This window comes from Hyla sarda, chromosome 11 (assembly GCF_029499605.1).
Source record: "Hyla sarda isolate aHylSar1 chromosome 11, aHylSar1.hap1, whole genome shotgun sequence".
In the NCBI taxonomy this organism is placed as follows: domain Eukaryota; kingdom Metazoa; phylum Chordata; class Amphibia; order Anura; family Hylidae; genus Hyla; species Hyla sarda.
In genome coordinates, this window is record NC_079199.1 from 99,708,220 (window position 1) to 99,720,200 (window position 11,981).

Genomic DNA, 11,981 nt, shown 5'->3' on the forward strand with positions numbered 1-11,981 from the left:
CTATGCATTGCCAGTTGAGTGCTCCAGTGAAAACTTTGGTGATATGAAGCATTGCGAATATTTCGTTGACTGTAGACAAAAAGCCTTAAAAGGCATCTGTTTGTATATCTCACAGATTCAGTGCTGGAACAGAGCAGCTTCAGGAAAGGTCGACATGAAAACATTAAAGCGCTGGTTCCTAGTGACAACAGGTTAAAAGCCAACAAAAAGCAGAGTGCAGAGACCTCAAGTACGAAACGCTACCTGCATGTGAAGAGTACCTCATTTTCGAACAGGTCAAGTCCTGTAACCAAAGAGTTTCAGAAAGTAAGTTCTGTGCTTCAATCTCAAGGTCTTAACTATACCAAAGCATCTTCTGCTAAAGCATCTACACCACTGCCTCCAGCGGAAAGCATCTTAGGAAGGCACCATCAAAATGGAGATGTGGTCAAGAAAAAGAAAGTGCACTTCATATCGTATTCTCAGGATTCTTCCAAACCTGTCACTAAGGAGATCACGAGGAAGGAGAACGATATTGAATCTGTTTTAAACGGAAATGTTTACCACACAATCGATACAGAGTTAAAGAAGACAGATCGTCTCAATGGTGCCAATGGTGAAAAGGAAACTGAAAGCGTTCAGGTGGAGTCTACTTTGGAGACCGAAGAAAAACATATTCAAGTCATCTCTGATTTTGGGTTAGAGGAACAGCATTTTGTTGGAGCTCTAAAGAAAGACATTGATACACTTGTCTTTGAGAAACCCCATAAAGAAAATACTGACTTAGAGGTTCTACTGGCTAATGATGACCATACAAGTGATGGAAATATTAATGGAGAAAACATCATTGAAAAACAAGAGGTTATTCAAACTGTGAGTAGCCAGATAGTGTATGCTGAAGGAGAGGAGTTGGTGGAACCACTGGAATATCACAATATGGAGTCATCCATTAAAGTGCACGATGAGGAGTTTAGAACAGTTCTGGATTATATAAAACCAAATACACAAGATATAGATAAACCAAATGTGTTTGGCTCAGATGGTGGACCTGAGCAAGGAACTGAATATTCCCTCAGCCAAGAGCTGGATTTTGACACTCCAGTCTCATATAATGCAGATGTTGACAATGCAAGTCATGGCAAAGAGGAGGACACAAATCAGGAGGTCGATGGACAAAAGGAAAGCCGGGAAGTAAATGAGAGTTTGAAGGTAAATCGTACAGAAGAAACTCCCAAGGATGTTGAAGCAGAAGTTAATCTCCAAAATAAAGTAATTATTATTGATCAGAAGATACAGGTGCTAAGTTCTCTAAAGGTAGACAATGACCAGTTGTTTGATCATGGACACAACCTTACAAAGGATATTTATGATGAACAGGAAAGTCAAATGGAAGAGTATCATGAGAACACTGAAAAGGATACAGAAGAAGTTCCTCAAAATACAAATATTGAAAAGTATATTGATAATGAGCTTGACCACCAACCCTCCGGACAAGATGAAGACATTCTTGATGGACCTCTTTCATTGGAGTCTGAAGTCGATCAGGGAAGGGATGACAAACTAGAACACATACAGTTTGATCAGAAAAAACAAGAGAGATTTCAGTTCTGTGATGCAGCTGAGTCAAAGGGCCACCTTATAAATGAAGAAGACTTTGAGACACAGAGCAAAAAGGAAGAGGAGGAGGGTTTCGAGAAGGACTATGGATCTGAGGAAAATATAAATAATGCAGAACAGAATATCAATGACATTATGGATAGAGAACAGTCCAGGATACATGTTGTCAAAGAAGTTTATCAGTCCACCAACCAGATTCAGGAGGACTTTGAAGAAACACCACTTCAATACCAAGAGGAAAACAATTTTGAATTAAGTGACGTAGAACAAATCAATCAGAGTTATGAGGTACAGCATAGAAGTGTCACTGTAAAAACTTCAGAGGAAACCCCTCAAGAGTACAGTGACACTAACTGGGAAGAATCAGACGACCAGAAGATCAATGACATCTTGGATCAGCTGGATAATGTTCAAGAAGAAGTTAGTCGTGTATCTGAAGAGATTCTAGACAGTCCACTGTCTGACCTTAAGAGTGTGGAACAGAGTGATGCAGAACAAGAGGGTCATGACATTTTTGGTGACTATAGTGAAAACAAGCAAGTTGTCCAAACCACGGACAGTGAAGGTCACGGTTTGCTAGAAAACCTTCCAGACTTAAAACAGGAAGAAATTCATGAACTGGTGCAGAAGGAAAATATGATTTCTAATGACAATGAGAAAAGTGCAGAGCCACAAATTGTACTGTCAACACAAAGTGAACAATATGTGGGATTTTCACTGAACATCATCCCAAACAACCTTCGATTCACAAGTGAAAATGATGGAGAAGTTGAACAACAAGAGAAGAAAATCAACGTTACTGATGAAGAAGCAGAAACTCATAAAGATGAAATTATTTTGGAAGAAAAAGAAAGGGAGCTAGACATTTTTGAAAAGGAAATCATTTGTCAACAGTCAACAATTGTGTTAGAACATGAGCGTGAAAACCTCCTGTTAGAAGATAGAAAATCGCATGTGCTCCTTGCTGAGAATCCCTATGACTTTGATGGACCCATTGAGAAGAGCATAACAGCGTTGGATGACATAGAAGCTGCTAATATTCCAGACAATGAGAATCTGATATCGGAGGATTCTATGGACTCTCAAGATATTTCAATCTACTCTCAAAAAAGTGATGAATTTGAAATTAGTAAAGATTATCAACTAGAGCAAACTCTTCCAGATACGACCCCACTACCTAACCTTGATGAATTCGAGGACTTGGTAGATGAAGAAATAATAACAGAGGAGTCAGTAGAGGTTAACAAATCCCAATGTCCTGCAAGAGATGCTGAAGCCGAGGAAGTGTTAGACAGCAGTTTGGAGTCACAATCATCACAAATATTAACAGAAGTAAGTGATCAGTCAAATGTAACCAAAGACTCAGACTATAGTGAGCAACAAGATCAAAGTCCTATAGATGTGATTCAGAGAGAACATCAAGAACATTTTGTAGACTATAAACTAGATTCTTCTGCCGAACATTTTACTGAAGAACCTTCTTCTGAACTAGGGGAAGATCCAGTAGAAAGCAAGACAGAGGACGAAAACGCCAAGTCTGAACATTTTGTAGACGCTAAGCTGAATACAGGGGATAATGAACAACCTGCAACTGAATCATCTGAAGATCCATCAGAACGCAAGACAGATGATGAAAACACGGAGTCTGCATACTTTGTAGACCCTAAGCAGGAGAAAGAAGTGGTTACTAAATCAAAAAGTCTTTTAGATGGTGGTGAAGGTGAGGAGATGTTAGACAGCAGTTCGGAGTCACATTCTTTACTCCCAGAAGTTGGCGAGCAGGTAAATTTAATCCAATATGATGGCAAAGACTTTGACTATGAGCAAAAGGATGAAAGTCCCATAGAACTGGTTGAGAGTGAGCATCCAGAAGATTTTATGGACCCTAAGCTTCACAAAGAGGATTCTTCCACAACACTTTTTACTGAAGAGGTTATCGAACCACAAAGCCCTACAGATAGTGGTGAAGCTGAGGATTTTGAATACTCTAAGCTGGACACAAAAGAAACCTCTACAACAGCAGATACTGAAGAGGTTACCACATCACAAAGTCCTGCAGAGGGTGGTGAAGCTGAGGAGGTGTTAGACAGCAGTTTAGAGTCACAGTCATCACAAATACTCTTAGAAGAAGGACATTTCGCAGACTCTAAAGTAGACACAGAAGATTATTCTGCTGCTTTGGTTACTGAAGAACCTGATTCTGAAGATTTGTCTACAGCTCTAGTTACTGAGGAACAGGTGTCTGAAACATTTGAACATCCAGTAGAAAGCAAGATAGATGATGAAAAAACAAAGTCTGAAGATGTTGTGGATCCTAAGCTGGACACAGAAGAATCATCTACAACTGAAGATAATGAAGAAGTTACCAAATCACAAAGACTTGCGGAGGATGGTGAAGCTGAGGAGGTGTTAGACAGCAGTTTAGAGTCACAGTCAACAGAAATACTCTTAAAAGAAAGTGAAACCCCTACAGTTTGTGTTGAAAGTGAGCAGCTAGAACATGGTGAAGACCCTAAAGTAGACACAGAAAATTCTTCTGCCGCTCTGGTTACTGAAGAACCTGCATCTGAAACATTTCAGAATTTAGTAGAAAGCAAGATAGTAGATGAAAAGACTCAGTCTGAAGATCTTGTGGATCCTAAGCTGGACACAGAAGAATCTTCTACAACTGAAGATACTGAAGAGGCTACCAGATCACAAAGTCTTGCGGAGGTTGGTGAAGCTGAGGAGGTGTTAGACAGCAGTTTAGGAGGTGAAACTCGTACAGATCAAGTTGAAAGTGAGCATCTAGAACATGTTGTAGACCCTAAAGTACACACAGAAGATTTTTCTGCCGCTCTGGTTACTGAAGAACCTGTGTCTGAAACATTTGAACGTCCAATAGAAAGCAACATAGATGATGAAAAGATACAGTCCAAAGATCTTGTAGATCCTAAGCTGGACACAGAAGAATCTTTTGAAACAGAAGATAATGAAGAGGTTACCAAATCACAAAGTCTTGCAGAGGATGGAGAAGCTGAGGAGGTGTTAAACAGCAGTGTGGAGTCACAGTCATCACAAATACTCCTAGAAGGTGAAATCTCTACAGATCAAGGTGCAAATGAGCAGCAAGAACCTTTTGTAGACTCTAAGGTAGACCCAGAGGCTTCTTCTACAGCTGTACTTACTAAAGAACCTGCATCTGAAGAACCTACTACAGATCAAGTTGAAAAGGAATATCCAGAACATGTTGTAGACTCTAAAGTAGACACAGAAGGTTCTTTGGCAGCTTTGGTTACCAAAGGACCTGATTCTAAGAATTCTTCTGCAGCTCTGGTTACTGAAGAACCTGTGTCTGAAGATTCTACTGGATCTTTGGTTACCGAGGAACCTGTGTCTGAAACATTTGAAGATCTAGAAGAAAGCAAGAAAGATGATGAAAAGACTCCGTCTGAAGATCTTGTGGATCCTAAGCTGGACACAGAAGAATCTTCTACAACTGCAGATACTGAAGAGGCTACCACATCACAAAATCTTGCAGAGGGTGGTGAGGAGGTGTTAGACAGCAGTTTAGAATCACACCCATCAGAAATACTCTTACAAGAAGGTGAAACTCCTGCAGATCAAGTTGAAAGTGAGCATCTAGAACATGTTGTAGACCCTAAAGTAGACACTGAAGATTTTTCTGCCGCTCTGGTTACTGAAGAACCTGTGTCTGAAACATCTGAACGTCCAGTAGAAAGCAACATAGATGATGAAAAGACTCAGTCCAAAGATCTTGTAGATCCTAAGCTGGACACAGAAGAATCTTCTGAAACAGCAGATAATGAAGAGGTTACCAAATCACAAAGTCTTGCAGAGGACGGAGAAGCTGAGGAGGTGTTAGACAGCAGTGTAGAGTCACAGTCATCAGAAATACTCCTAGAAGGTGAAAGCCCTACAGATCGAGGGGAAAATGAGCAGCGAAAAAATTTTGTAGACTCTAAGGTAGACCCAGAAGCTTCTTCTACAGCTGTACTTACTAAAGAACCTGCATCTGAAGAACCTACTACAGATCAAGTTGAAAAGGAATATCCAGAACATGTTGTAGACTCTAAAGTAGACACAGAAGATTATTTGGATTCTGAGAATTCTTCTGCAGCTCTAGTTACTGAAGAACCTGTGTCTGAAGATTCTACTGGATATGTGGTTGCTGAGGAACCTGTGTCTGAAACATTTGAAGGTCTAGTAGAATGCAAAATAGTTCATGAAAAGACTCAGTCTGAAGATATTGTGAATCCTAAGCTGGATACAGAAGAATCTTCTACAACTGCAGATACTGAAGAGGTTACCAAATCACAAAGTCTTGCGGAGGTTGGGGAAGCTGAGGTGTTAGACAGCAGTATAGAGTCACAGTCATCAGAAATATTCTTAGAAGAAGGTGAAACTCCTGCAGATCAAGTTAAAAGTGAGCATCAAGAACATGTTGTAGACTCTAAAGTAGACACAGAAGCTTTTTCTGCCACTTTGGTTACTGAAGAACCTACTACAGATCAAGTTGAAAGGGAATATCCAGAACATGTTGTAGACTCTAAAGTAGACACAGAAGATTCTTGTGCAGCTTTGGTTACTGAGGAACCTGTGTCTGAAACATTTGAAGGTCTAGTAGAAAGCAAGATAGATGATGAAAAGACCAAGTCTGAAGATTTTGTGGATGCTAAGCTGGACACAGAAGAATCTTCTACAACTGAAGGTACTGAAGAGGCTGCCAAATCACAAAGTCTTGCAGAGGGTGGTGAAGCTGAAGAGGTGTTAGACAGCAGTGTAGAGTCACAGTCCTCACAAATACTCTTAGGAGAAGGTGAAACTCCTGCAGATCAAGTTGAAAGTGAGCAGCAAGATTATTTTGAAGAGCCTAAAGTAGACAAAGAAGATTCTTCTAAAGATCAAGTTGAAAGTGAGCAGCTAGAACATGTTGTAGACCCTAAAGTATACACAGAAGATTCCTCTGCAGCTTTGGTTACTGAGGAACCTGTGTCTGAAACATTTGAGAATATAGTAGAAAGCAAAATAGTCCATGAAAAAACACAGTCTGAAGATCTTGTGGATCCTAAGCTGGACACAGAAGAATCTTCTACAACAGCAGATACTGAGGAGGCTACCAAATCACGATGTATTGCGAAAGGTGGTGAAGCTGAGAAGGAGATAGACAACAGTTTAGAGTCACAGTCATCACAAATACTATTCGAAGAAGGTGAAACCCCTACAGATCAAGTTGAAAATGAGCAGCGAGAACATTTTGTAGACCCTAAGCTGGACACAGAAGATTCTTCTACAGCTGTACTTATTGAAGAACCTGTATCTGAAAAACCTTCTACAGATCGAGTTGAAAGTGAATATCCAGAACATGTTGTAGACTCTAATGTAGACACAGAAGGTTCTTTGGCAGCTTTGGTTACCAAAGGACCTGATTCTAAGAATTCTTCTGCAGCTTTGGTTACTGAGGAACCTGCGTCTGAAACATTTGAAGGTCACGTAGAAAGCAAGATTGTTGATGAAAAGACTCAGTCTGAAGATCTTGTGGATCCTAAGCTGGACACAGAAGAATCTTCAACTGAAGATACTGAAGAGGTTACCAAATCACAAAGTCTTGTGGAGGGTGGTGAAGCTGAAGAGGTGTTAGACAGGAGTGTAGAGTCACAGTCATCACAAATACTATTAGAAGAAGGTGAAACTCCTGCAGATCAAGTGGACAGTGAGCATCTAGAACATGTTGTAGACTTTAAAGTAGACACTAAAGCTTCTTGTGCAGCTTTAGTTACTGAGGAACCTGTGTCTGAAACATTTGAAGATCAAGAAGAAAGCAAGAAGGATGATGAAAAGACAAAGTCTGAAGATCTTGTGGATCCTAAGCTGGACACAGAAGAATCTTCTACAACAGCAGATACTGAAGAGATTACCAAATCACACAGTCTTGCAGAGGGTGGAGAAGCTGAGGAGGTGTTAGACAGCAGTTTAGAGTCAAAGTCATCACAAATACTTTTCGAAGAAGGTGAAACTCCTGCAGATCAAGTTAAAAGTGAGCAGCTAGAACATGTTGTAGACCCAAAAGTAGACACAGAAGATTCTTCTACAGCTTTGGTTACTAAAGAATCTGTGTCTGAAACATTTGCAGATATAGTGCAAACCAAGATAGTCCATGAAAAAACAAAGTCTGAAGATCTTGTGGATCCTGAGCTGGACAAAGAAGAATCTTATACAACAGCAGATATTGACAAGGTTACCAAATCACAAAGTCCTGTGGAGGATGGTGAAGCTGAGGAGGTGTTAGACAGCAGTTTAGAGTCACAGTCATCACAAATACTCTTAGAAGAAGGTGAGACACCTGCAGATCAAGTTGAAAGTGAGCAGCTAGAACATGTTGTAGACCCTAAAGTAGACACAGAAGATTGTTCTACAGCTTTGGTTACTAAAGAATCTGTGTCTGAAACATTTGAAGATCAAGCAGAAAGACAGATAGATCATGAAAAGACTCAGTCTGAAGATCTTGTAGATCCTAAGCTGGACATAGAAGAATCTTCTACAACAGCAGACACTGAAGAAGTTACCAAATCACAAAGTCTTGCGGAAGGTGGTGAAGCTGAGAAGGAGATAGACAACAGTTTAGAGTCACAGTCATCACAAATACTATTAGAAGAAGATGAAACTCCTACAGATCGAGTTGAAAGTGAGCATCTAGAACATGTTGTAGACTCAGAAGCTTCTTGTGCCGCTTTGGTTACCGAAGAACCTGTGTCTGAAGATTCTACTGGATCTTTGGTTACCGAAGAACCTGTGTCTGAAGATTCTACTGGATCTTTGGTTACCGAAGAACCTGTGTCTGAAGATTCTACTGGATCTTTGGTTACCGAAGAACCTGTGTCTGAAGATTCTACTGGATCTTTGGTTACCGAAGAACCTGTGTCTGAAGATTCTACTGGATCTTTGGTTACTGAAGAACCTGTGTCTGAAACATTTGAAGATCATGGAAAAAGCAAGAATGATGATGAAAAGACAAAGTCTGAAGATTTTGTAGATCCTAAGCTGGAAACAGAAGAATCTTCTACAACAGCAGATACTGAAGAGGTAACAAAAACACAAAGTCCTGCGGAGGGCGGAGAAGCTGAGGAGGTGTTAGACAGCAGTATAGAGTCACAGTCATCACAAATACTCTTAGAAGAAGCTGAAACAGATCGAACTGAAAGTGAGCATTTAGAACATTTTGAAGAGCCTAAAGTAGACACAGAAGATTCTTCTACAGCTCTAGTTGCCGAAGAAACTGCATTTGAAACATTTGCAGATCTAGTGGAAAGCAAGATAGATGATGCAAAGACTCCGTCTGAAGATATTGTGGATCCTAAGCTGGACACAGAAGAATCTTCTACAACTGAAGATACTGAAGAGGTTACCAAATCCCAAAGTCCTGCAGAGGGTGGTGAGGAGGTGTTAGACAGCAGTGTAGAGTCACAGTTGTCAGAAAAACTCTTAAAAGAAGGTGAAACCCCTACAGATCGAGTTGAAAGTGAGAGGCAAGAACATTTTGTAGACCCTAAAGTAGACACAGAAGATTCTTCTGCAGCTTTGGTTACTGAAGGACCTGTGTCTGAAGATTCTATTGGATCTTTGGTAACTGAAGAACCTGCTTCTGAAACATTTAAATGTCTAGTGGAAAGCAAGATAGTTGATGAAAAGACTCAGTCTGAAGATCTTGTGGATCCAAAGCTAGACACAGAAGAATCTTCTACAACTGCAGATACTGAAGAGGCTACCAGATCACAAAGTCTTGTGGAAGGTGGTGAAGCTGAGGAGGTGTTAGACAGCAGTATAGAATCACAGTCATCACAAATACTGTTGGAAGAAGGTGAAATTCCTACGGGTCGGGTTGAAAGTGAGCATCTAGAAAATTTTGTAGACTCTAATATGGACACAGAAGATTCTGCTACAACACTTGATACTGAAGACGTTACCGAATCGCAAAGTCCAAAAGATAAGGGTGAAGCCAAAGAAGTGTTAATTAGCAGTTTGGAGTCACAATCATCACAAATACTCTCTGAAGTAAGTCAGCAGTCAAATTTACTCAAAGACTCAGAGTATTATAAGCAACACGATGAAAGTCCTATACATCAGGTTGGGAGTCAGCATCCAGAAAAATTTTTAGACTCTAAGATGGACGCAGAAGATCCTTCAACAACATTGGTTACGGAAGAGCCCCTTCCTAAGACATTTAAAGAACCATCAGAAATCAATGCAAATGTCGCAAACCCTGAGTCTGAACAATCCGCAACTAATCAGGAAGAAATAGAAAATTTTTCATCGAACGTTGAACTTGAAGCAAGTATAGAATGCCAGGTGGAGAAAACCGAATTTGATACTTCACCTCCAGAGGACCAAGAACACTTGACTTCCAAACAGCTGGGCAAGGAAAGTGTTAATGATGACCATAATGGAAAACATGAAGGTACAGATACAGAGAATTTATTATCTGAACCTACAGAATTAGTTCCTTCTCCAAGTCATGAACATATTACAGAAAATGAAGAATATATAACAATGAAACATTCTGACTTAGTTACACAAGATTTTAGCCTGGAGCAGAGAGAAAATGTAGATACTGAAGACCATGAAAGAGACTTCTATAAGGAAAAAGACAAAGAATGTGATGGCAAATCGACAGAAGGAGCAAAGGAACCTTCAACCGAGCATCTAGATGAATTCAATGAAGACAATGTTATCAGTTCAAATGTGCCTAATAATGAAGAATGTGAAATCCAAGGTGGAATAACACTGGGGACTGACCAAGATGACGTCCAGGTTGGTGAGACACCATCAGAAGAAAGTTCAGAAAATGATGGCTCAATAGTTTACGGTGAGAGTTCCCCAAATGTGTCAACTTTCAGCCCTGCTCTTGAACAGGAAAATAGTAAAACACAACTTTCTGAGAAAGACGATATTGGTGTTGACACTGAATCCAAGAGTCCAAGGGAACATGGCCAAAATGATCCATTATTGACTTCGGAACCAGAAAGTAGTCTCGCGGAACAGACAGAGCCTCAGGCATCATCGGATGACGAAAAAGCCATAGCAAGTGATTCTTCATATGATTCCAGCAGAGAACATGACGATATGTCCGAATATACAAGGGAATATAGCGAGGATGGTAAAAGAGTGAATGGAATAAATGGGCACACTATTGTACAGGCCACTCTCGATTTAGAAGCCCATTTGTATAATGGACATTCTACCGAACAGGACAGTAAAATCATAATTTCTGAAGCAAAGATTATAAGGTCGGATGGTGATATAGTAAAATCACAGTCCCAGGACAAAATAGAAGACTCTCTAATAGAATTTACAGTATCGGAAGGAAAAAGTGAGGGCTTTTTCCAATCTTTGATTGAAACATCTGAAGGCTGTTTAGACGAAGCTTCCGAAATTAAGAATAACATACAAACTGCTGTCACATATGTGGACTCTGATAATAAGAAAGTAATAAACCCATATCTTAGAGAACGGGATTTAGGTGACCCATCGGAAATAACATCTGAAGATCTTGTGGACACAAATCGGGAAGTAAGTGACACAAACCAAGGTTTAAAAATTAACCAAAAACAAGAAGGTTCATGGTCATCGGATGAGTAAATGGACTGATCATGCCTGATCATAAAACAACTGAAACTTTCTATCGCAGTGGGTATTGGCCACTTTTATGCAGGATGAAGGTCCAACACTTCTAAATGTGTCCACGTGTCCATGTCTCAAGTCCACATTTCCCGTTCCTTCGAACTTGGAGATCCAGACGTAGGTTCCTACGTACTCGAAACTCGTCTGCCTATGACTTTTTGAGTACTTGTTTCTTTTTTGACTATTTAATATGTTCTGCATGGTACATTGTGTCCATTATATATGGGCACATGATCTGTTTATCTCTCCGTCAATGGACTCCATGTCATGGTTACATAGTCCACATTGTAAGGTCAAATACTGTATTACATATTTTAAAGTTAAAGGGGTACTCCGCTGCTCAGTGTTACGAGAAGGAACTGTTCCGAACGCTGAAGCCGGGAGCTCGTGATGTCATAGCCCCACCCCCTCAGGATGTCACACCCCGCCCCCTCAATGCAAGTCTATGGGAGGGGGTGTGACACTGTCACACCCCCTCCCATAGACTTGCATTGAGAGGGCGGGGCGTGACTTGCATTGAGAGGGTGGGACTATGAGATCCACGAGCTCCCGGCTTCAGCGTTCGGAACAGTTTGTGCAGAGTACCCCTTTAAATCAATAAATTGTCCATAGAATGCACAGACACATTAGGCCCTCCATAGGGAGAGTTCCCCTTAGTAGCTGCTCTCCACTATGGCTAATAGATCATTCTGAATGACCAATTAATC

General features: G+C 40.4%; 1 protein-coding gene across 2 annotated transcripts in view; it reads left to right on the forward strand.

Moving 5' to 3' along the window:
• NES (nestin) overlaps window positions 1-11,671 on the forward strand; it is a 33,278-nt gene extending 21,607 nt beyond the window's left edge. The window contains exons 4-5 of one of the 2 annotated variants that reach the window (XM_056547337.1): window positions 116-7,120; window positions 7,442-11,671. In XM_056547337.1, the coding sequence (XP_056403312.1) occupies window positions 116-7,120; window positions 7,442-11,232 (10,796 nt within the window). In that variant the 3' untranslated portion in view covers window positions 11,233-11,671. Of the gene's footprint in view, window positions 1-115 lie in introns of both variants that reach the window. The other variant, XM_056547336.1, reaches the window with a different exon arrangement.
• The last annotated feature ends 310 nt before the right edge of the window (window positions 11,672-11,981 follow it).